The sequence below is a fragment of the Oncorhynchus nerka genome, linkage group LG27 (assembly GCF_034236695.1).
Source record: "Oncorhynchus nerka isolate Pitt River linkage group LG27, Oner_Uvic_2.0, whole genome shotgun sequence".
In the NCBI taxonomy this organism is placed as follows: domain Eukaryota; kingdom Metazoa; phylum Chordata; class Actinopteri; order Salmoniformes; family Salmonidae; genus Oncorhynchus; species Oncorhynchus nerka.
In genome coordinates, this window is record NC_088422.1 from 19,956,309 (window position 1) to 19,981,270 (window position 24,962).

The 24,962-nt window shown below is 42.1% G+C and overlaps 1 protein-coding gene across 1 annotated transcript in view; it reads left to right on the top strand.

The window, feature by feature from the left end:
• The first annotated feature begins 5,782 nt into the window (after positions 1-5,782).
• Positions 5,783-24,962, top strand: part of fibcd1a (fibrinogen C domain containing 1a) — a 114,177-nt gene continuing 94,997 nt past the window's right edge. Inside the window, exons 1-2 of the mRNA XM_029637233.2 lie at positions 5,783-6,283; positions 6,479-6,561. Coding sequence (XP_029493093.1) covers positions 6,490-6,561 — 72 coding nt within the window. The 5' untranslated portion in view covers positions 5,783-6,283; positions 6,479-6,489. The remainder of the gene's footprint in view (positions 6,284-6,478; positions 6,562-24,962) is intronic.

Genomic DNA, 24,962 nt, shown 5'->3' on the forward strand with positions numbered 1-24,962 from the left:
GTACAAATTGGATTCATAACATATCATACAAATTGCACCCCCCCCAAAAATGAATCACAGGACTAAACATATCATACAAATTGCACCCCCACCCCCCACCCCCAAATGAATCACAGGACTAAACATATCATACAAATTGCACCCCCAAAAAAAAAATGAATCACAGGACTAAACATATCATACAAATTGCACTAAAGGACTAAACATATCATATCACAGGACTAAACATATCATATGACATGGATAATATAGTAAACAATGGGATGACGTAGTACACAACAAACTGGGACCCATTTTGGCCTGTGAGCATCACTTTCAAAACTACTGACTGAAATGATACAAAAGTTTGGGAGCGTCCCTCTTACTTAGTCAGAATTTAACTGTTCTTGTCCTCTTTTCTCTTTGTGTTCATCTGATGGTGGTGTGTGATGGTGAATTAATGAAAAATGGATGTGAAAGTGCCTTTCTGTTCTCAATGCATTTGGTGTCTTATTAAAACCCCAGACAGAAGCCTTTATAGTGAGGAGGCGGTTGTGAGTCTTGGGTCATTCCAATTTATCAAATTATCCCACTGATTGTGGAGACGGACACTATTTTGTTATTAGTACGCCGGCTAAACGCAATGCAGCTGTCAAGGCAAATCCTTGGCAGTATCTGCTTCTGAAATAATTGCCTATTTACGGACCCACTGAGGTGTAGAGGATGAAATGTGGCTCAATGAGGCTACCTCGGTGCTGTCAAGGCTGAGGAGTGCTTCCTGGTGTTCCCCTTACCTACAGTATCTGCCCTCTCTATAGTTCTGTCTTTCTACTCACTGTAGAACTCCCTTCTCAACTGCCTCTGTAAATGCTGGTGTGATATTTGGTCATATGATTTTCTTGAAATGCACTGAGTAATTCATAATTATATTATTAACGAGAGAAAAAAAAGGAATACATCCCTATTGTTGGGCAGTCAAAATATTGTATGGGAAATTAGTTGATATGCTGGGGCTATTACATACAACTCACCATGTGGCCATTTTCCTAACTTGTGTAAATCTATCCATGAGTTTCTTAGAATAGTGTCACAATTTTTTTTTGACCACCACTTCAACCCAATGCACTGGCTGGTTGCTCTTTTGTTTGGTCGTTCATATCAAGGACCTCCTGTGGGCTCTCATTATACATTGTGCAAAACAAAGGCTCACCCTGTTTTCATTTCTGCTCTTTCATCCGTTAATTGTGCCCCTTATCAGCAATCACTCTGATCTGATCAAAGAGAATAGAGTCTGGAGAGGACATCTTGTCTGCTGAATGGATGATGGACCCCTAACGATTGCTGATACATCGTTTAGTCTACCAGTTGCTATCTGAGAGAACTCTAAGAGGACCATGATCCCCTATCTTATCTCCGTGATGCAAGGACGTCTTCTGACATAAGTACACTTTGGCAATCCATCAGTGCATTTCATGTTGAAAGTGTCCATCTCTCTCATCTTCACTCTTTTTGACTGCTTTCTAATATGGATGTGCCAATTTAGTCAAGTCTGGTAAGAGTGCCTTGGTGTTTCAGTGTTATTACTGTGGGGTTTCTGAAAATGCTGTAAGTTGGAGCAGCAAAGTCCTTCCAAGTCATGAAATAGGAATATCTTGTCGATAGATCAAGCACCACACTCCAAGAGGGTTTGCGCAAAATTAAGCTACTTTACAATGCTACAGTATAACAATGCTATAAGGATATCCAGAGATAGTTTGTAATACTTTATCTAGAATACAACTTTATTGTCCATCGTCACTGACATTTGAGAAGTTGAAGTGCCTTGCTCAAGGGCACAACGGCAGTAGGTGGCACCTACCCCCCACTTATTAGTCTGTCTCGCTAACCTCCAGACCACCACCACCATAAAGAACCTGGCTCCACAAAACAAAGTGCTACTTTATAGACAGTTTCTTTACATAGCTGCTGCTCCCTTGGCTAGAAGGGATGTAGCTAATGTCAAAGTGTTGAAAACAACAGCAGGCCGCTAGTTTAAACTGTAAAAATACATTTTGTTTATTTCGATGGGTGAGGGAGAAATTACCTGTAATATTGGTCACCATCTGGATGTCACAGTGACATGGCAATTAACTAAAGCTACTGCCCTCGGGAAGCACGACAACAAGCCGGTCACCGGTGTTGTATAGAGGTTCTTGCCGATCCGGTCGCACAGCCTCGGATAATCTTTTAAAAGTTTTCAGTTGATGTGTGAGTAAAGACAAGGGACATCAATAATAGATACTACCAATGTCTTAGTTCAATGCAGTGGCATCCTATCACAAGAACAAGAATAAAACACCTTTTGTTTTACCATACCATGTAAATAATAGGCCAGCCTACAGCAGGTACAAAAATATATATTCATGATTAGTTGACTGATTCAATTAATTTTCTTAAAAATATTCAGACTTTAGAACTCAATTCCTTCACACCACACAAAGGAATGGGGTACCAAATAAGTAGTTACTTTCCATTTAAGAATCTGAAAACTATTCCTTTAGCTTTTAGTCCAAACAATAGAACAATTTAAAGAAAATTCTATCGACAAATTCTCCTTTCGGGGATGTGTATCATATTCTCTTATTCTCCATGCAGTTTTTTATTGGTGCTTTAACTTTAGAGAGTCTTTTCCCTCCATTTTAAGGGCCACTTTAAAAATCAGACGACTGCTTCATTGACAGCCCTGCTCATTCTGCCAGATGATTACAGGCCTCTGCCTCTCCGAGCATGAAGGCTCCTCACATAGAATGATCAATTGATTGGTTGTGTTGAGGAGGACTTGAAAAAAAATGCATGATGGAGTTATGGTGTTTGTGAGACTGTGTGAGGTCTTACATCACATGTTCGTGAAAGTTTCTGTTTCAGACTTGCGACAAAACCTTTATATAACATTTAACTGAATAACTGATATACATCTACAGTAATCCTCTGCCGGAGTGAGCAGGACCAAAAATCTGAGGTTGGAGAATTTTGCATTTTTCAAACACGTGAAACAGCTTTTACCTGCAATCTAGAGCCATAATTATTATGCTTCAATCTATGGAAAAAATGTGTCTATTTTTCTGCATATCTAAGCCTACCTCTTGATCTGTCTGTATCCTCCTGACTGGTGGTTCTTTTTTTAAAGAAACTAAATATATTTATCTGTATCTCTGCTAAAATCGGGGTACATTTTTTAAAGGAATGTGATTCTTAATTCAGCACATTTAGTAATTGCTTGCTTTTCCCAAGTCTACAATGCTTGCCAGCAGGACAAGCTTGCAAGAAAAGGTATACAAAGGTATACACCTCACACACATGGTTATGGTCTCTAAGACACCTGTACTATGTCAGATATACCGTTTTTGAGTTTGCATCTTAATATTAATAATAATAATATTTATATACAGTACCAGTCAAAAGTTTGGACACACCTATTCATTCAAGGCTTTTTCTTTATTTGTATTATTTTCTACATTGTCGAATAATAGTGAAGACATCAGAATATGAAATAACACATATGGAATCATGTAGTAACCCAAAAAGTGTTAAACACATCAAAATACATTTTATATTTGAGATTCTTCAAAGTGGCCACCCTTTGCCATGATGACAGCTTTGCACACTCTTGGCATTCTCTCAACCAGCTTCATGAGGTAGTCACCTGGAATGAATTTCAATTAACAGGTGGCCCTTGTTAATTTGTGGAATTTCTTTCCTTCTTAATACATTTGAGCCAATCAGTTGTGCTGTGACAAGGTAGGGGTGATATACAGAAGATAGCCCTATTTGGTAAAAAAAAACAAGTCCATATTATGGCAAGAACAGCTCAAATAAGAAAAGAGAAACGACAGTCCATCATTACTTTAAGACATGATGGTCAGTCAATACATAACATTTCAAGAACGTTTCTTCAAGTACTGTCACAAAAAACATCAAGCGCTATGATGAAACTGGCTCTCATGAGGACCACCACAGGAATGGAAGACCCAGGGTTACCTCTTCTGCAGAGGATACGTTCATTAGTGTAACCAGCCTCAGAAATTGCAACCCAAATAAATGCTTCACAGAATTCAAGTAACAGACACATCTCAACATCAACTGTTCAGAGGAGACTGTGTGAATCAGGTCTTCATGGTCAAATTTCTACAAAGAAACCACTACTGAAGGACACCAATAAGAAGAATAGACTTGCTTAGGCCAAGAAACACAAGCAATGGACATTAGACCAGTGGAAATCTGTCCTTGGTCTGATGAGTCCAAATTTGAGATTATTGGTTCCAACTGCCGTGTCTTTGTGAGACGCAGAGTAGGCAAACGGATGTTCTCCGCATGTGTGGTTCCCACCGTGAAGCATGCAGTAGGAGGTGTGATGGTGTGGGGGGGTTTTGCTGGTGACACTGTCTGTGATTTATGGCACACTTAACCAGCATGACTACCACAGCATTCTGCAGCGATACACCATCCCATCTTGTTTGCACTTAGTGGGACTATCATTTGTTTTTCAACAGGACAATGACCCAACAGACCTCCAGGCTGTATAAGGGCTATTTTACCAAAAGGAGAGTGATGCAATGCTGCATCAGATGACCTGGCCTCCACAATCACCCGACCTCACCCCAATTGTAATTGTTTGGGATGAGCTGGACTGCTGAGTGAAGTAAAAGCAGCCAACAAGTGCTCAGTATATGTGGGAACTCCTTCAAGACTGTTGGAAATGCATTCCAGGTGAAGCTGGTTTAGAGAATGACAAAAGTGTGCAAAGCTGTCATCAAGGCAAAGGCTGGCTACTTTGAAGAATCTAAAACATAACTATATTTAGATTTGTTTTTGATCAAATGTTTTAACACCTTTTTGGTTACTACCTGATTCCATGTGTTATTTCATAGTTCTGATGACTTCATTACTTTTCTACAATGTAGAAAAAGGTAAAAATAAAGAAAAACCCTTGAATGAGTAGGTGTGTCCAAACTTTTATAATATAACAATAACATTTGACATAGAAACACCGGAATTTCGGCAGGTTTTGTGAAATTATGTTTATTAATTATGAAATTATGAAAACAATTAATAACTTGCCATTTGACTCTAGGATAGGCCGTTTTCTGGAAATCTGGCTTTTATTCGGGTTGGCTTACATTTCTGTGATGTGTCGGACCAGGGCTCTGGGCTTCAGCTCATAGGCCTTGGGTAATACAGGCTCTATTTTTCAGGCCTGATAAGAACTCTAACACACACACCTCCAGCACTCTAAACAGGTCCTAAGAGGGAATCAGACAATAAATATTATATTTATGAATATTATTCATCATATCGAATAAATATCCAAGAGTAATAGTTTGTCTCTTATCGATTTTCCTGCCTCCTTGTCTTCTATATTGATGCAAAGACCTTTACTAGTGAACGGCATTTCAAGTATTTTCAGTTAGCTGTTTCATTCTTATCTGATTCGTTCACCGAAAAGAGCTGTTACTGAACATCTCTTCGACTGGCCTGTGCCCGGGGCGTCCAAATCACTAAATCTGCCCCTGAGTATAACGCCATGTAGGCTAATGACAGGTATAAGGGCAATGTTGAACAAGCTATCTTCCTCCTTATTCTCATGTGGAAATGTTGAGATGAAATTAATTACCTGCATCATCTCAGAGGGAGGGGAAACGGTGCATAAAACCCATGCAGGTTGACTACAGACAGGCATTATTGTAACACACACATACACATGCACGCATGCAAAGTCGCGCGCGCACACACACACAACCACACACACAGCCTCTCTCACAGTTGCCTAGTTAAATAAAGGTAAAACAAATAATAAATAAATACAAAATACACGCATACACGCGCGCGCACTCGCACGGCGAAGGGGAATCACTGAAGCTTGGATTTCACGTCGAGGCGCTCTTGCCCAATGCAATATGTTGCTAATCTGACTGCGCGTTGAATCATATCAGAGAGCCGCTTCATGTTTATCAACGTCAACCAGGGAAACCAGAGGCGGTTTTATCTCTTGCCCGAGCTCTTTCACTTTTTAACAAGGACGTACATAGCCCACGCGTAAAACCTCGACAGGACACGTGTAATTTTGAGTCAGATCGGAGGAAATAGAAGCAGGTTTTCTTCTAGGTTCTGAATAACGCGGGTGAAGTTTTGATTCATTAGAATCTGCAACGCATTGAACGCACACTGTCAAAGTGCATGTGTGTTTTTTAGTAACACGAAGGAACGTTATAGCAATTTCCTAACTGCGAAAATCCAAAGCAACTATTCTTTGCAAGGGGTCCTACAAGTATGTATGATATCAACATGTTTGTACTACTAGATTCCCATCTGGACCTCCTTTAGAATTGTAGAGATCTGTGCAGTGATTGAAGTAGTTTTTATGTGTAAACCTTTTCCCCTTCTTATTGGAATAGTTCAAACAACATAAACCCTCAGGTTGACACTTTCCCTTTACCAATGATGTCAAATCTCGGATTTTAAGATTTTCAGAGAATGGTAAATGATCGATGGAAAATCATGAACAGTGTTTCAGAACTCGAAGATGGACATCAGCATAAATCTCAGGTAGGCATTGCATGCTGCAAGTATTCATTCATTGCTCTGCTCTGCTCAAAAACAAACAAAAAAAGCAGGTGAAAAGCCTGCAGGTACCAGAAAGTATTTAATAAAAAAGCATAAATATTTTAGTGGCCCATAGTATTGCATAACTATTGCACATAGTTACACATAGAAAACGAATGACCATTTATTTCGTGGGAACTAAATGTGCCTTTTTACGAAAGCCATAGCCTACCTATCACATACGGTTTATCTAATGGTCCGACTTTAAAGTTATGGTAATATGATGTGAATTGAGTGTTACATTCCAATAATATATGATTTGCTGGTAGATCCATAATGGTGTAGGCCTATTTATTTAATTTCCTACATTCATTTATTGTAGTCTATTCATCAATTGTTATTGGAGCGCATGAATTGATGATGATTTCTACTTGACAAATGGCAAGATGTCCAAATGATCCATGGAGAAACAGAAATTGAAGCCCTCTCTACCATCGGGCTTTTTTCCCCTTAGCTTGTCATATTTAGAAATTAAAATATGTTGACCTTTCATTGTCGGGTCCAGTTACTCTACGATTTGTGCATCTATTGCAACATGAGCCAGCTGCAAATCTGCATTTTTAAAATATTTTTTTATAAATGCCTGTGTGATGTGATCCTTATGTCACCTATTAGCTGTATACTCTGTACTGGTACTGTATATAGCCAAGTTACTGTTACTCATTGTGGATCTATTCCTCGTGTTATTATTTTTCTAGTTTTCTATTATTCATCATTGTATCTATCTGCATTGTTGGGAAGTAAGCATTTCACTGTAAGTCTACACCTTACGTTTACGAATCATGTGACAAATACAATTGTATTTAAATGGATTTATAACAGTCACTGTGAATGAGTGAGAGCACTTCTTTCTGCTAGAGTATTTGGCATTGTGGAATGGCATGCATAGGTTGGGCTAGGGTTGTCAAGTAGTATTGTTTAAATGTAGTTTAGTGTCTGAGATGATATATGTTGGCATGATACTCTCTTCTCTTCTGGCAGTACAAATATAGCTAATAACTATGTTATAATTAAGCCTAATTATAATTACCCAATAAGGCACGGGGTGTTGTATATGGCCAATATACCATGGCTAAGGGCTGTTCTTAGGCACAACGCAACGCGGAGTGCCTGGATACAGCCCTTAGCTGTGGTATATTGGCCATATACCACTAACCCCCAAGGTGCCTTATTTCTATTATAAACTATTATTGCTATTATAAGCTATTATTAACTGGTTACCAGTAATTAGAGCAGTTAAAATACATGTTTTGTCATACTCATGGTATATAGACTGATATGTCAGCCAATCAGCATTCAGGGTTTGAACCACCCAGTTTATAACTATGTTTATTATCACTGTGTGGTTGACTTCTACAAGGCTTTATGTAACTGACTGGAAACTCTGGCTTTGGTTGAGAGGAAGTAGATGAGATTACCGTTCTGCCTTATAGAGTCTGCCTCCATTCCTCACTGTTTGCTGTGACCAAGTGTTGTAAGCCTACAAATCTAAAATATGAGCATTTCTGGAATGCTGCAGCAGTTGGCACATATTGTTAGCCAGCAATGTATTTATTTTGTGGACAGATCTTCTTCAACACCTTTACAGTATATCCTGTGAGTGATACAGGAAATGAACCAGTAAAGTGAATGACCATGCATTTAGGGCATGCTGAGTTGACGGGGAAGGTTAGTGAAGCTTTTGGACTCATGGCTGTGGATAGTTCCACATGGACTGTCTGTACATTGGACCAGTGATGTAGTGATAAAACAAAATAGACTGGTAAACTCTTATCGCCGGTCGCAGTGAAAAAGTAACACTCCCCACACTTTCCGCAAAAGTTGGTAAACTGTCAAGCTAAAATAATTGTGGATAAACTGTGTTTACTTGCATTTACCCTCCACTACATCACTGCGTTGGACTAAATTAAGTATAGCAGTCGAGAGGCAGACATGAGAATAGATTCTTGGATGGAAGTTATCAGCCTTATGAGGCCCAGTAAGATTGAATTTAACTCCATAAGTGGCCTTGATGGTACGTTAACACACTGACCGCAGACCAGGGAGCACGGGCGCACACAGACAGACAGACGGACAGACACTCCACACACACACACACACACCTGATAACTTTCTGTCCTTCCTTTGGCGTAATGAGAGAAGAAAGGGAATCAATCCATCCATCTCTCTCGCTCTCTCTCTCGCTCTCTCTTGTTCGCTCTCTCTCTCTCGCTCTCTCTCACTCTCTCAGAGTGCAGTAGTTAGGCCTATAAAAAGTACTCCACAGGAATTAGTACTGTATTATATGCTGTAGTTTCACAGGTAGCCTACATATTGTTCTCATGTGCTCTCTGTCACGTCAGTCAATCCTAGCTATTGTCTCTTTTCCTAGTTTGATATGTCTTAAAGGTATACTCAGCCATATAACATCATCATACACACAACAGGGTGGTTTCCTGCCTGCAGACATCAACAACAACAGACCTCAAATCTACCAAGACAGCATTTGCTCTTCCAATTTGCTCCCTCCCTTGGGGCATGCCCACTTTGGGGAGAAGGAACAGCGGCTGTAAGCAGGAAGTTGCCCGGTTGTATATAATGTCATATTACCTTGTCTACCTTGACCAATATATTCTGATTCATGACAGCAGCCATTTGACCTGTATTGAATTTGTTCATCATCACATGACCTTCTGCTAAGAAAATGTATAACACTGTTTCAGAATTTAGAATTTTATATGTAGCATTTAGCCTGTGGTTTTTAATGACATGATAATGACATGAGTGAACACAGCAAACTTCAGTGAGCAGCACAATGTTGACGAAGTTTGATATCTGCAGAAAACATCATTACACACCCCTAAAAAATGTAGAATAATAATAATAATTACACTTCAATGAAGTCAGACAGCTCAAGGTTAATGAGTAGTAACAGTACCTGGAAATGGGAACATTTATTCCCACCTTAAAGGCATGTTTTTATTTCTCTACATCAATAAGAATGCCACAGGGTTACTTTTACACCAAACTAATGTAACTTGATGGCAGATGACGATGGCTTCGGCATGTGTGTGCGCGCACGCGTGTGTATGTGTTTCAGCTGGGGACTGGACTGTGAAAGCAGACTCTGAGGGAGTCTGCTTACAGGGAAACATGAAGCGGAGATATTAATAGGGCCCCCTCCTCTCGTAATGTCTCTTAGACAGTTATCTCTGGGAGATGGCTCATTAGAGCATCCTGTCCTGCCACTGGCCCATCCACTGACTAGCCCACAATCTGCCAGCTCCCATTTGCTGCACGGTCGGACCTATTAAGATGTCCCAGTACGCCCACGTTACTGTCGTCAGTCTGCACATGACAGTATGGAAATGCTGGGTTGTTATGTTTGCGCCTGTTGCATTAGCTTCTTATTGTATAAGCCAATTGATCCAAGATGTGGATATAGGATCAATTGATCAGATGTGGATATAGGATCAGTCATTCACCATTTACCATGAGGAATCCATTTTTAGAGTAAATTGTCGCTAGAATATACATCTACAGGCTCAGGCCTCTTTGACTAAATTGGTACAAGTTATGGGGTTATTTTCTAGAGCAGTGAAAAGCAAGTTAACATTTAGTCGTCGAAGCGGCAGACAATCGCATCTTCAACAATGAAAGCGAAAAATACTCAGGCTAAAATGTCAAGAGGGTTATAATTTGAGCTACCTCTACTGCAAATGCACACATTTTCCACCCTTTTCTCTCTTCTTCCCTCATTCTGATGTCCAGCCATTCTTTGTTCAATGTGTTTTTGTTTTTCATATTCAATTGGACCTTTTTTTATATACTGCTTTAGTAACAACCTGCTGTTTCTACCAAGCCTAAGGGAACCCTGAGGGCTCTTAAAGCGCTGTTATCACAGACGCCAGGGATCACCCTGGTGTGAAGCCACCCAGAGGAGGTGCAAATGGCTTTGACCTGCTCCACTAGCCGGTCAGCAATCAGTGAAAGGAGCGTCAACACATACACACACGCACACAGACACATGCACACACACACACACACACACACACACACACACACACACACACACACACACACAAGCTGTTAAAATAAGAAGAAATTACAGTGTAGTAGAGAAACATTCATTCTGTTGATGACTTTTGAGTGGACTTGGCATCTGTCCTATCAGATCATAGACTGATAGACTGCCAAGCCCCATAATCTATTATGGACAATTGAATCAGGCTTTACAGTACATTCTAAAACTCTTACTAGCCATGTCAGTCTGTCAGACCGGCTTCAAGTCATCACAGTTCCAATGTGCTAACCTGACATCTAAGCAGAACAGAGATTTTTGGCTTCAATATACATTGACTAAAGATGATGAATATGATAGAGAAATCACTTGTTGTTGCCTCTAACACCAGAGATACAGTACATTCCAACAGACTGTAGTCGATAATGTGTATCTGAAAACTCCAAATATTTATTTCCAGTGGTCTCTGGATTCTAGACTTCACTCCTCTGCATTTGGTATGGCCGACATCATATACATTTCTAAACAACACATTGCTATGCAATGTCTCTGCGATGCCCGGCTAATGCATTCTGCTCTGATTAATGCCGACCTATAAACATGCTGTGAGCCACTAACTGAAAAGAATGGATTACTGTGATTACCTCCAGTGGCTGAAACTGCCTTCCTTTCCTTCCTTCCAATGATAAAATGTTTCCATTTGCTTTCTACTTAAATGAGCGCTTACTGTTCATTTATCTTTGTAGTTGCAGGCAGGGCTGGGTCAAGGCGAGGGATAAGAAGATATATATTTTCTACCGGGTGGTTGGTATTCATTTGATCTTACGGCACCATGGCTCCTAATGAATAGTCCTCTCCTGTCTGCTCTCCACCACTGATTTCAATGTGACCTTTGAACTAGAATATAACTATTACAAACTCCATTACCTCCTGCCGATTTATTAATGAAGATTATATTTTAACGGCAATACCTAATGCTGCATTTAGATGAGGGACGCAAAAACCGCCATACCGATCGGCATAGCGGGACAAGAAAGCAAGAAAGACGGTGATGACAAAAGCAAGCCAGCATGACGGGATGTGTTCCTATGGTGATTTCAGGAAACAAACAGTGCAAATCAACATCCGGTAGAAAACAACACTACAGCAGATGACAAAATATTTTAACTCTGGCGGCAAGTCCCGTCTACCGTAGTGGCTGAAGGCATTCACCGCCAGACTCAATGGTATTTACCATCGTTCTCTCATTGAAAACAATGACATCACGTTTGGCATCTAGCGTCTACCTCGTGCCATCTAACCGCAGCATAATTCTATATTACAGTAGGAGGTTATGTGGTTAAGCATGTTGTAGACAGTGAAATTTAATGAACAACGGTTTAGACCATTCATCCATCTAAAACTCCAAGGATTTAGAACAAAATTCTCCCCCAAGCCACCCAGTATGTGAAAGAAACCGATTAATAGCAACTTTCATTCTGCTTAATGTAATAACTTTGAAAAGCGCACAGCCACCCCCCACTCTTGACTATTATTAGTTTTTCACTCCTTTATGCACGCCAGTGTACAATTCTCTACATCCTCTTGTTATCTTCAACACCGGGGAGGCTGTGAAAGTATACCTGGTGCCACAACACTCCTGAGTAACAGCCGGGGTGGATGTAGCTCATCACAAAGCAGTTGAAGTGGGAGGGAGGGTGTTTGATGTCAGACTTGTACCTCGGATGCGTTGGAGTGTGGTAGTACAAGGCAGGGTTGAGCAGCAAACCTTCCCCTATAAGAGCTCTCTAAAGCACAGGGAGGATATGTTGAGTATCAGACTTGTGGAAGTGGTCTCGGGAGCCCGGCTCCAGCCTGCAAGACAAATCGCTTTCTCCACACTTGGCTGCCTGTCCTTGGAGTCCTATGACAGAGGAACCTGCCTGCACACTGGGGGCTACTGGAGCTGGAGACCCGGTCTGTCTGAACAGGAACTGTCTTTAGGCTACAGGCAGAGGAGGGCAAAGGAACAGAGAGGCAAAAACATACCTACATTTAGGCACATTGCACACATACACACCAGTGTGTCCCGTTAATGCATATAGGGGAAACACTGCACACACACACACACGCACACACACACACACACACACACACACACACACACACACACACACACACATACATAATGCATCCCCAGAAATGAAACTCCTGTCAATTTGGTGAGAGCCTATTTTCTATCAGTGGGTAAAATATAAATGTTCCCCATGATTTAACTTCTAAGTGGTCCGTCTGTGAAATCAGGAAACCGTGTAGGAGTTCCAACTAGGAACGCATCATAGCTACATGGTTCTCGTCACTGGAGATAGGGGTAACACACCATCACATTTCATTAAAAAATTACCTGCACTCCAGATGGCCAAATCAGCCCATAGATAGTACGGGCATACTTGTCTAGAACACATCCCTTTATATCATCATTTAAAAAATATATATACAGTATATATACATATATATATATTTCACCTTTATTTAACCAGGTAGGCCAGTTGAGAACAAGTTCTCATTTACAACTGCAACCTGGCCAAGATGAAGCAAAACAGTGCGACACAAACAACAACACAGAGTTCCACAAGGAATAAACAAACATACAGTCAATAACACAATAGAAAAGTCTATATACAGTGTGTGCAAATTAGGTAAGATAAGTGGAGGTAAGGCAATAATTAAACAGCTGGTGCTTAAAATTAGAGAGGGAGATATGAGTCTCCAGCTTCAGTGATTTTTGCAATTTGTTCCAGTCACTGTCAGCAGAGAACTGGAAGGAAAGGCGGCCAAAGTAGGAATTGGCTTTGGGGGTGACCAGTGAAATATACCTGCTGGAGCGCGTGCTATGAGTGGGTGCTGCTATGGTGACCAGTGAGCTGTGATAAGGCGGTGCTTTACCTAGCCATGACTTAAAAGATGACATGGAGCCAGTGGGTTTGGCAACGAATATGAAGCGAGGGCTAACCAACGTGAGCATACAGGTCGCAGTGGTGGGTATATACGGCTTTCATGACAAAACGATGGCACTGTGATAGACTACATCCAATTTGCTGAGTAGAGTGTTGGAGGCTATTTTGTAAATGATATTGCCGAAGTCAAGGATCGGTAGGATAATCAGTTTTACGAGGGTATGTTTGGCAGCATGAGTGAAGGATGTTTGTTGCGAAATAGGAAGTCGATTATAGATTTATTTTTGGATTGGAGACGCTTAATGTGAGTCTGGAAGGGGAGTTTACAATCTAACCAGACACCTAGGTATTTGTAGTTGTCCACGTATTCTAAGTCAGAACCGTCCAGAGTAGTGATGCTGGACGGGCAGGCAGGTGCGGGCAGCGATCGGTTGAAGAGCATGCATTTAGTTTTACTTGCATTTAAAAGCAGTTGGAGGCCACAGAAGAAGAGTTGTATTGCATTGAAGCTCGTCTGGAGGTTAGTTAACACAGTGTCCAAAGAAGGGTCAGAGGTATACTGTTAAACAGCCACCACTAACATTGAGTGGCTGCTGCCAATACACTGACTCAACTCCAGCCACTTTAATAATGGGAATTGATGGAAATTGATGGAAAATATATCACTAGCCACTTTAAACAATGCTACTTAATATAATGTTTACATACCCTACATTACTCATCTCATATGTATATGTATATACTGTACTCTATATCATCTACTGCATCTCTATGTAATACATGTATCACTAGCCACTTTAAACTATGCCACTTTGTTTACATACCCTACATTACTCATCTCATATGTATATACTGTACTCGATACCATCTACTGCATCTTGCCTATGCCGTTCTGTACCATCACTCATTCAAATATCTTTATGTACATATTCTTTATCCCTTTACAGTTGTGTGTATAAGGTAGTAGTTTTGGAATTGTTAGGTTAGATTACTCGTTGGTTATTACTGCATTGTCGGAACTAGAAGCACAAGCATTTCGCTACACTCGCATTAACATCTGCTAACCATGTGTATGTGACAAATACATTTGATTTGATTTGATATACAGAATTGTGTCGTCTGCATGGTGGTGTCCTCATGACAAAGTATATATTTCGCTTAGATGTGCTCAATCTAAACAGTGTACAAAATTATTAAACTCAGTTTCCCTTCAAGTACCATCTCGCAATGCACCCTGTGTGTCTGTAGGAAATGTGGGAATGGGCTGTTGTTGCCATAACAACGTACTCTGCACTCATTCTGGTCAGAGAGGAACTGCAAGTTGAACTCAGTGAGATAGACACCTAAATTGATAGTGAAGTTTGTTTAGGAGATTTTACAGCTAGCTAACTACTTCACATGCTGATATTGACTTTGGTATTATTGTGTGTAGCTACGTTTGCTAGCTAGTCAGCCAGCCAAGAAAAGGAGCATTGCATTGTGGGGTTTGGAGTCGACTTCAACCGATTTTCACAACGATTTGCACATGTTGCTACCAACCTTATTTCATATTTTAAATTTGTTCACAATTTTTTTTCTCCACATATCATCATTTAACACTGTTTAACACGGTTAGGAATTAGTGGTTTGGGGTGGATTATCCCTTTAAGACAATTGAATATAACAATTGGTACATTCTGGCACTTACTTAATCATTTTTTGAAGTAACTACCTCATCCCTAAAGTTGCTTGTTTCAGTTAATCACAAATAAACCAAACCATAATTCTTAAGTATGTTTATCATTTTGCATGTTCTGTAATACTACTTCAAAAAATAGCACACTGTAAAGTAAAGTGTAACGAATGCTTCCAGCTGTTGGGATCTAAAGATTTGAGCAGTTGTGGTCTCTGGTTAAAATGAGACATGTCTGTTTTTCTGCATCAGATGGGTGTGGGGTGTGTACTATATTGTCCTTTTGGACTATCACAAAAATATATTTTTGTGATAAAATGCAGTATGTCCTTAAATTGAAAAATGCAGTATGTCCTTAAATTGATGAACAGAACAGTGAGTGGTTGCAGAGTAGTGGAATTTAGAGCCCAACCGTTTTTTTGGGCCCGATACCGATTCAGATTTTTTGGGGAACAAAATTTACCGATACCGATATATCTGCCGATATACTGCTTTACACTGGGGGAATTAAAAGGTGTCATTTTTCCACACTGAATTCTCAAAAATTGCCATTGAAAACAGCAATTGTTCAAGAAATATGATTCAATTGATTTCTTATATTGTGAAATTAATGACACATCATGAGGATGGCCACAAGTTTTTCGATAAGCATGAGATTCCCTTTTTCCATCCTATTGACTGAATAAAGGTTATCGGTGGAATTATTGTCCGATACCGTAGCGTTAAAAGGCCAATATCATCCGATGATATTGAGAAATGTTAAATCGGTCAGGCTGTAGTGGAATTGCGCTTTTGTTAAAATAAAATAAGTTATTCCCATAGTGGCTCATAATTTCTTCCTTTAATGGGGTGAACATTTTGAGATACCCTCTGTTCATATTTGCATTTGAATGGCAATGCATCATACTTACTGCTTACTGTACATTACCACCTAGTTCCTCTACTCACCTGATAAATATGCATCCGGCCGTCCATTCTTTTAACATTATACAACATTATACAACATTATACAATAGCAGTACAGTTTAGCTTAATAAATCCTGTTAGAGCTACTAGTTCCCCTTTGGGAACTCACCCCACCCCCCCTGAGCTGTAATGTGGCGCAGGGAACGCAAGAAATAATCCTAAAAATATTTAACCCCCACAGAATCGCTTGAAAAATGGCTCAAATGAAAGATAAAGAAGTTATTTATCTACCCAGCAAGTCAGATTTCTAAAATGTTTTACGGCGAAAACATAGCACATATTTATGTCCAACCACCACTGCATACATACCTCATTAGCATAGCCAAGTAGGAAAAAATATGCAATCAACAAAGGCAGGATTAAAAGAAAAATCATTTCACTAACCTTTTGAAATCTTCATCAGATGACAGTAATATAACATGTTACACAGTACATTCATTTTTTTTCAATAATATGCAATATATATCCATAAATCTCTGTTTACAATTATGCATCGTTCAAAAAATGCTACTGCAATGTCAGGAGAAATAAATAGCTCCGGCAGATAACGTCAGCTAACAAGGAATACACATCATAAACTTTGACTAAATATGCATGTTTTACATATGTATGGCAAGATAAACTTCTTCTAAATGCAATTGCTATGTTACAATTATTTTTAACGTTACATTTGGCGTTCACTAGGCTATAATAGAGAGTCGGCGCTCTCATTTAGCATGCTGACTCCTCTATCATGGAGTCGACAGAAACCCAAAATGAAGACGTAAATATTCCCTTACCATGGCTGTTCTTGCTTCAGAAGACGTGGAAGGGTTAATACTCACCAAGTTAGCGTTCAGTTTTCAAGTCTGTGTCTTTCCGTTCTCAAACTAGACACTTTTCGGTCGAAATGTATGCAAATTTCAAGTGGATGCGCACCAAAACGTCGAAAGTATACATTATATTTCGAGTAAACTTGTCAAACTATGTTTATAATTAAGCCTTAGCATGTTATAAAGGTCTACAGCAATCGTGAGGGCGAACAGATTAGCACACGTTGTTCAGTCTGTCCTGAGAGAAAGAGAGAGAAATGTCCCAGCTCCCATTGGTGAAACTTTTTTTTTGCGTCACCGGGACGTTTGGTCACGCTGAACGTCTCGTGAATGCGCGATTCTCACAGTTACATGCCTCATCGAAAGCAGGCTTCACGCTGAAGACATAGAAAGTGTTTCCATGGTTATAGCTGTTTGGGAAGTGTGTATACGATGACGTCAAAGTGATGGCAACTTTTCCCATTACAAGAGAGACTTTGGGAGAATGCATGCCCTGAGACTTCTGCTTTAGCTAGAGACAAAATTTAAACGGTTTTATAAGCTTTAGAGTGTTTCCTATTCGATAACAATTTTTAATTGCATATATTAGCAACTTTTGACAAAAATTTATCATGGTTTATATGGGTGCCGAATTCCTCCAGAAGGGGCAGTATTCAGGGCTAGCCCCAACAGGTTTTAACCACAATTGGAATCAAACTCATTCCCGTTGCACTCACTATCAGTTTCTCGATTAGACACAATCTCCCTACCACTACCACTTAAAGGATGTATCGCTCAGTATTGTCCTAAATAAGCTCTCGCTGTGGCGTGATGACAAGGTGCAAATATCAGTGATGAAATCCAATGAATGCTGAAACAGAACAGCAGTGTGACTTGTGTGTTTTCCCCTCTTGGCTAGAGGATCAGACTAACACACACACAAGAGGGACTCTTAATCACCCAGCTGCGGAGGAATAAGATGACTACTGAGCCCGGAGCACAAAGAGTCCCCTCTGGCCATTTCATTAGCTGTGCTAGACCGTTTAAAAAGACAAAGGAGACCATGTCACAGCCCCACGACATATTGGGTATTTTTGTACGATATCTTCATTAGGTTTGAGAGTTTGTTGGTTACTGGTGCAACTAGTCAACATGAGAATGAAGAAAGCTTGGTAGCCAGCTATCAATATACAGTGCAGATGTAGGATCTTAATTTGATCACCCTGTTGCTTGAGAACAGGACATTTAAAATTGTAGTGTATTGAGGTTTAAAAAGGCTTCTGAAGTTACGAAAAATGTATCAACCCCTACAAAAATGTCCATTAATTATAATTAACATTTACTATTGCTGCAGGATTCTTTTTTCTGCTGTAGCAAACTGGCTCAAATTACAATCCTACGTCAGTATAGCCCAGCTTTTCACTTTATCTCTGCAGCTTTGTCACTTCGAAGTAAACCCAGTAGGAAATATGCCTAAAGCCATTTTAAAGATCAAGGGTAAGCCTCAGCATCTGGTCTCCTTATATTACAGACCTATTTGTAGGGATTGGTGCTCTTCCAAAGAATTATATGTTAGGATACAGTATGAGACATCCTCCTCTTGATTCAGGCAAACTCTGATAGCTTTCTGGGATTATTCTCCCATGGCTCTGGTGTCCAAAGATCAAACTGTTTTCTTAATTTTTCCCCCGTGCCCTGCAGCCCTCTCCTACTATGAAAGTTTTATATTGACTTTATAAGTCTGGTTTAGGGGTTCAGATGACCATGCGCTAAATGGGCCCTCAGCAGTGTACTTTGGCAGGCAAAGCAACCAGAATAGACCATTCCGGGGGCAATATTTACCATTGGTTAGATGTTAAACAGACAAACATGAACTGTGCTGTCGAGTGAACCGTTCACTGTGTCTGCATGGATGAGAATCATAGCATGTCAGTGCCAGCACGGTCACAGGGAGGCTACTAGCTCCCTCTTGAGTATGCTTGAGAATGTTCCGTGTTTGTCTTGAAGGTGAGCTAATTCACCCCTCTTATCTCTGGCACTTTCTGCCAGCTGCTGTTTCCAGATAGATTACTGTCAGATTGAGTCCACTGTATGTGTGGTAAGAACATTAGAACCATGACTGACAGGGAGTGTGCTTTAACATGAGTTACCGTCCCAAACAGAACACAGGATATCAAAATCTGAGGCAAAAACAACAACATATGTTTGGCTGCTGTCCGGGTTGCTTTTTTACCCCCTACTGTACACAGGTAGTGGTACACATTCTGTGACATTGACTGTGTCTGCATCTGCCCAAAGACTGATCTAGACCCCATGGTCTTTCCCCATTCCCAAGTGGAAGAGAAACCACCCTCGACATCTGCACTGACATTCTAGAACACAGGGAGTGACCTTCTAGAACACTGAGAGCAGTCGAACCTCACGACAGCAGGTCAGTTAAGGGTTGTAACTGCTTCACTGAGGAGAGGCAGTTACATTTCCTGTATGATTTTTTAAAATATTTGGTAAATACTTCCCATAAAAAAATTATAATGAATGCAGCTCCTCTGGTAATTGTATTTCTATTTATTAGAGATTCCCATTAGCTGCTGTCAAGGCAGGGGTCCAAACACAAGGCAGAGTTCATCTCAGCCTATGCCTCCCTCCAGTCCCTCGACTTCTTGGCACTGACGGAAACATGGATCACCACAGATAACACTGCTACTCCTACTGCTCTCTCTTCGTCCGCCCACGTGTTCTCGCACACCCCGAGAGCTTCTGGTCAGCGGGGTGGTGGCACCGGGATCCTCATCTCTCCCAAGTGGTCATTCTCTCTTTCTCCCCTTACCCATCTGTCTATCGCCTCCTTTGAATTCCATGCTGTCACAGTTACCAGCCCTTTCAAGCTTAACATCCTTATCATTTATCTCCCTCCAGGTTCCCTCGGAGAGTTCATCAATGAGCTTGATGCCTTGATAAGCTCCTTTCCTGAGGACGGCTCACCTCTCACAGTTCTGGGCGACTTTAACCTCCCCACGTCTACCTTTGACTCATTCCTCTCTGCCTCCTTCTTTCCACTCCTCTCCTCTTTTGACCTCACCCTCTCACCTTCCCCCCTACTCACAAGGCAGGCAATACGCTCAACCTCATCTTTACTAGATGCTGTTCTTCCACTAACCTCATTGCAACTCCCCTCCAAGTCTCCGACCACTACCTTGTATCCTTTTCCCTCTCGCTCTCATCCAACACTTCCCACACTGCCCCTACTCGGATGGTATCGCGCCGTCCCAACCTTCGCTCTCTCTCCCCGCTACTCTCTCCTCTTCCATCCTATCATCTCTTCCCTCTGCTCAAACCTTCTCCAACCTATCTCCTGATTCTGCCTCCTCAACCCTCCTCTCCTCCCTTTCTGCATCCTTTGACTCTCTATGTCCCCTATCCTCCAGGCCGGCTCGGTCCTCCCCTCCCGCTCCGTGGCTCGACGACTCATTGCGAGCTCTCAGAACAGGGCTCCGGGCAGCCGAGCGGAAATGGAGGAAAACTCGCCTCCCTGCGGACCTGGCATCCTTTCACTCCCTCCTCTCTACATTTTCCTCTTCTGTCTCTGCTGCTAAAGCCACTTTCTACCACTCTAAATTCCAAGCATCTGCCTCTAACCCTAGGAAGCTCTTTGCCACCTTCTCCTCCCTCCTGAATCCTCCTCCCCTCCCCCTCCTCCCTCTCTGCAGATGACTTCGTCAACCATTTTGAAAAAGAAGGTCGACGACATCCGATCCTCGTTTGCTAAGTCAAACGACACCGCTGGTTCTGCTCACACTGCCCTACCCTGTGCTCTGACCTCTTTCTCCCTCTCTCTCCAGATGAAATCTCGCGTCTTTGACGTGACGGCCGCCCAACAACCTGCCCGCTTGACCCTATCCCCTCCTCTCTTCTCCAGACCATTTCCGGAGACCTTCTCCCTTACCTCACCTCGCTCATCAACTCATCCCTGACCGCTGGCTACGTCCCTTCCGTCTTCAAGAGAGCGAGAGTTGCACCCCTTCTGAAAAAACCTACACTCGATCCCTCCGATGTCAACAACTACAGACCAGTATCCCTTCTTTCTTTTCTCTCCAAAACTCTTGAACGTGCCGTCCTTGGTCAGCTCTCCCGCTATCTCTCTCAGAATGACCTTCTTGATCCAAATCAGTCAGGTTTCAAGACTAGTCATTCAACTGAGACTGCTCTTCTCTGTATCACGGAGGCGCTCCGCACTGCTAAAGCTAACTCTCTCTCCTCTGCTCTCATCCTTCTAGACCTATCGGCTGCCTTCGATACTGTGAACCATCAGATCCTCCTCTCCACCCTCTCCGAGTTGGGCATCTCCGGCGCGGCCCACGCTTGGATTGCGTCCTACCTGACAGGTCGCTCCTACCAGGTGGCGTGGCGAGAATCTGTCTCCTCACCACGTGCTCTCACCACTGGTGTCCCCCAGGGCTCTGTTCTAGGCCCTCTCCTATTCTCGCTATACACCAAGTCACTTGGCTCTGTCATAACCTCACATGGTCTCTGCTATCATTGCTATGCAGACGACACACAATTAATCTTCTCCTTTCCCCCTTCTGATGACCAGGTGGCGAATCGCATCTCTGCATGTCTGGCAGACATATCAGTGTGGATGACGGATCACCACCTCAAGCTAAACCTCGGCAAGACGGAGCTGCTCTTCCTCCCGGGAAGGACTGCCCGTTCCATGATCTCGCCATCACGGTTGACAACTCCATTGTGTCCTCCTCCCAGAGCGCTAAGAACCTTGGCGTGATCCTGGACAACACCCTGTCGTTCTCAACTAACATCAAGGCGGTGGCCCGTTCCTGTAGGTTCATGCTCTACAACATCCGCAGAGAGTACGACCCTGCCTCACACAGGAAGCGGCGCAGGTCCTAATCCAGGCACTTGTCATCTCCCGTCTGGATTACTGCAACTCGCTGTTGGCTGGGCTCCCTGCCTGTGCCATTAAGCCCCTACAACTCATCCAGAACGCCGCAGCCCGTCTGGTGTTCAACCTTCCCAAGTTCTCTCACGTCACCCCGCTCCTCCGCTCTCTCCACTGTCTTCCAGTTGAAGCTCGCATCCGCTACAAGACCATGGTGCTTGCCTACGGAGCTGTGAGGGGAACGGCACCTCAGTACCTCCAGGCTCTGATCAGGCCCTACACCCAAACAAGGGCACTGCGTTCATCCACCTCTGGCCTGCTCGCCTCCCTACCACTGAGGAAGTACAGTTCCCGCTCAGCCCAGTCAAAACTGTTCGCTGCTCTGGCCCCCAATGGTGGAACAAACTCCCTCACGACGCCAGGACAGCGGAGTCAATCACCACCTTCCGGAGACACCTGAAACCCCACCTCTTTAAGGAATACCTAGGATAGGATAAAGTAATCCTTCTCACTCCCCCCCCCTTAAAAGATTTAGATGCACTATTGTAAAGTGGCTGTTCCACTGGATGTCATAAGGTGAATGCACCAATTTGTAAGTCGCTCTGGATAAGAGCGTCTGCTAAATGACTTAAATGTAATGTAAATGTAATAAACAGTACATCATATATCATTATTACACCACTACATACAATGCATTCGGACAGCATTCAGACCCCTTGACTTTTTCCACATTAAAGCCTTAATACAAAATGATTTAAATCGTTTTTCCCCCCTCATCAATCTACACACAATACCCCATAATTACAAAGCAAAACCTGTTTTTTTTAAACATTTTTGCAAATATATACAGTGGGGAGAACAAGTATTTGATACACTGCTGATTTTACAGGTTTTCCTACTTACTAAGCATGTAGAGGTCTGTAATTTTTTTTATCATAGGTACACTTCAACTGTGAGACGGAATCTAAAACAAAAATCCAGAAAATCACATTGTATGATTTTTAAGTAATTAATTAGCATTTTATTGCATGACACAAGTATTTGATCACCTACCAACCAGTAAGAATTCCGGCTCTCACAGACCTGTTCGTTTTTCTTTAAGAACCCCTCCTGTTCTCCACTCATTACCTGTATTAACTGCACCTGTTTGAACTCGTTGTTTGGAGGAAGAAGAAGGATGAGTACAACCCCAAGAACACCATCCCAACCGTGAAGCATGGAGGTGGAAACATTCTTTGGGGATGCTTTTCTGCAAAGGGGACAGGACAACTGCACCGTATTGAGAGGAGGATGGATGGGGCCATGTATCGCGGGATCTTGGCCAACAACCTCCTTCCCTCAGCAAGAGCATTGAAGATGGGTCGTGGCTGGGTCTTCCAGCATGACAACGACCCGAAACACACAGCCAGGGCAACTAAGGAGTAGATCCGTAAGAAGCATCTCAAGGTCCTGGAGTGGCCTAGCCAGTCACCAGACCTGAACCCAATAGAAAATCTTTGGAGGGAGCTGAAAGTCCGTATTGCCCAGTGACAGCCCCGAAACCTGAAGGATCTGGAGAAGGTCTGTATGGAGGAGTGGGCCAAAATCCCTGCTGCAGTGTGTGCAAATCTGGTCAAGAACTACAGGAAATGTATGATCTCTGTAATGGCAAACAAAGGTTTCTGTACCAAATATTAAGTTCTGCTTTTCTGATGTATCAAATACTTATGTCATGCAATAAAATGTAAATTAATTACTTAAAAATCATACAATGTGATTTTCTGGATTTTTGTTTTAGATTCCGTCTCACAGTTGAAGTGTACCTATGATAAAAAAAAATGACAGACCTCTACATGCTTTGTAAGTAGGAAAACCTGCAAAATCGGCAGTCTATCAAATACTTGTTCTCCCAACTGCTGTTATATATATATATATATATATATATATATATATATATATATAAATATATAAACTGAAATATCACATTTACATAAGTATTCAGACCCTTTACTCAGTACTTTGTTGAAGCACCTTTGGCAGCGATTACAGCAGCTTCTTGGGTATGACGCTACAAGCTTGGCACACCTGTATTTGGGGAGTTTATCCCATTCTTCTTTGCAGATCCTCTCAACCTCTGTCAGTTCGCTGCACAACTATTTTCAAGATTCTCCAGAGATGTTCGATCGGTTTCAGGTCCGGGCTCTGGCTGGGCCACTCAAAAACATTCAGAGACTTGTCCCGGCTGTGCCTTGGCTGTGTGCTTAGGGTCATTGTCCTGTTAGAAGATGAACCTTTACCCCAGTCTGAGGTCCTGAGCGCTCTGGAGCAGGTTTTCATCAAGGATCTCTCTGTACTTGTCTCCGTTCATCTTTCCCTCGATCCTGGCAAGTCTCCTAGTCCCTGCCGCTGAAAAATATCCCCACAGATGATGCAGATGATCCCATGATGCTGCCACCATCATGCTTCACTGTGGGGGTGGTACCAGGTTTCCTCCAGACGTGACGCTTGGCATTTAGGCCAAAGAGTTAAATCTTGTTTTCATCCGACCAGAGAATCTACCATAAAGGCCTGATTGGTGGAGTGCTGCAGAGATGGTTCTCCTTCCGGAAGGTCCTCCCATCTCCACAGAGGAACTCTGGAGCTCTGTCAGAGTGACTATTGGGTTCTTGGTCACCTCCCTGACCAAGACCCTTCTCCCCAGATTGCTCAGTTTGGCCGGGTGTCCAGCTCTAAGAAGAGTCTTGGTGGTTCCAAAATTCTTCCATTTATGATGGAGGCCACTGTGTTCTTGGGGACCTTCAATGCTGCAGACATTTTTTGGTACTTTTCCCCAGATCTGTGCCTCGACACAATCCTGTCCCGGAGCTCTACGGACATATCCTCTGACCTCATGGCTTGGTTTTTGCTCTGACATGCACTGTCAACTGGGGGACCTTATATAGACAGGTGTGTGCCTTTCCAAATAATTTTCCAATCAATAGATTTTACCACAGGTGGACTCCAATCAAGTTGTAGAAACATCTCAAGGATGATCAATGGAAACAGGATGAACCTGAGTGTCATGTGTGCTCTCTCTCCGGCCTCTAGGTCACCAGGCTGCTCGTTA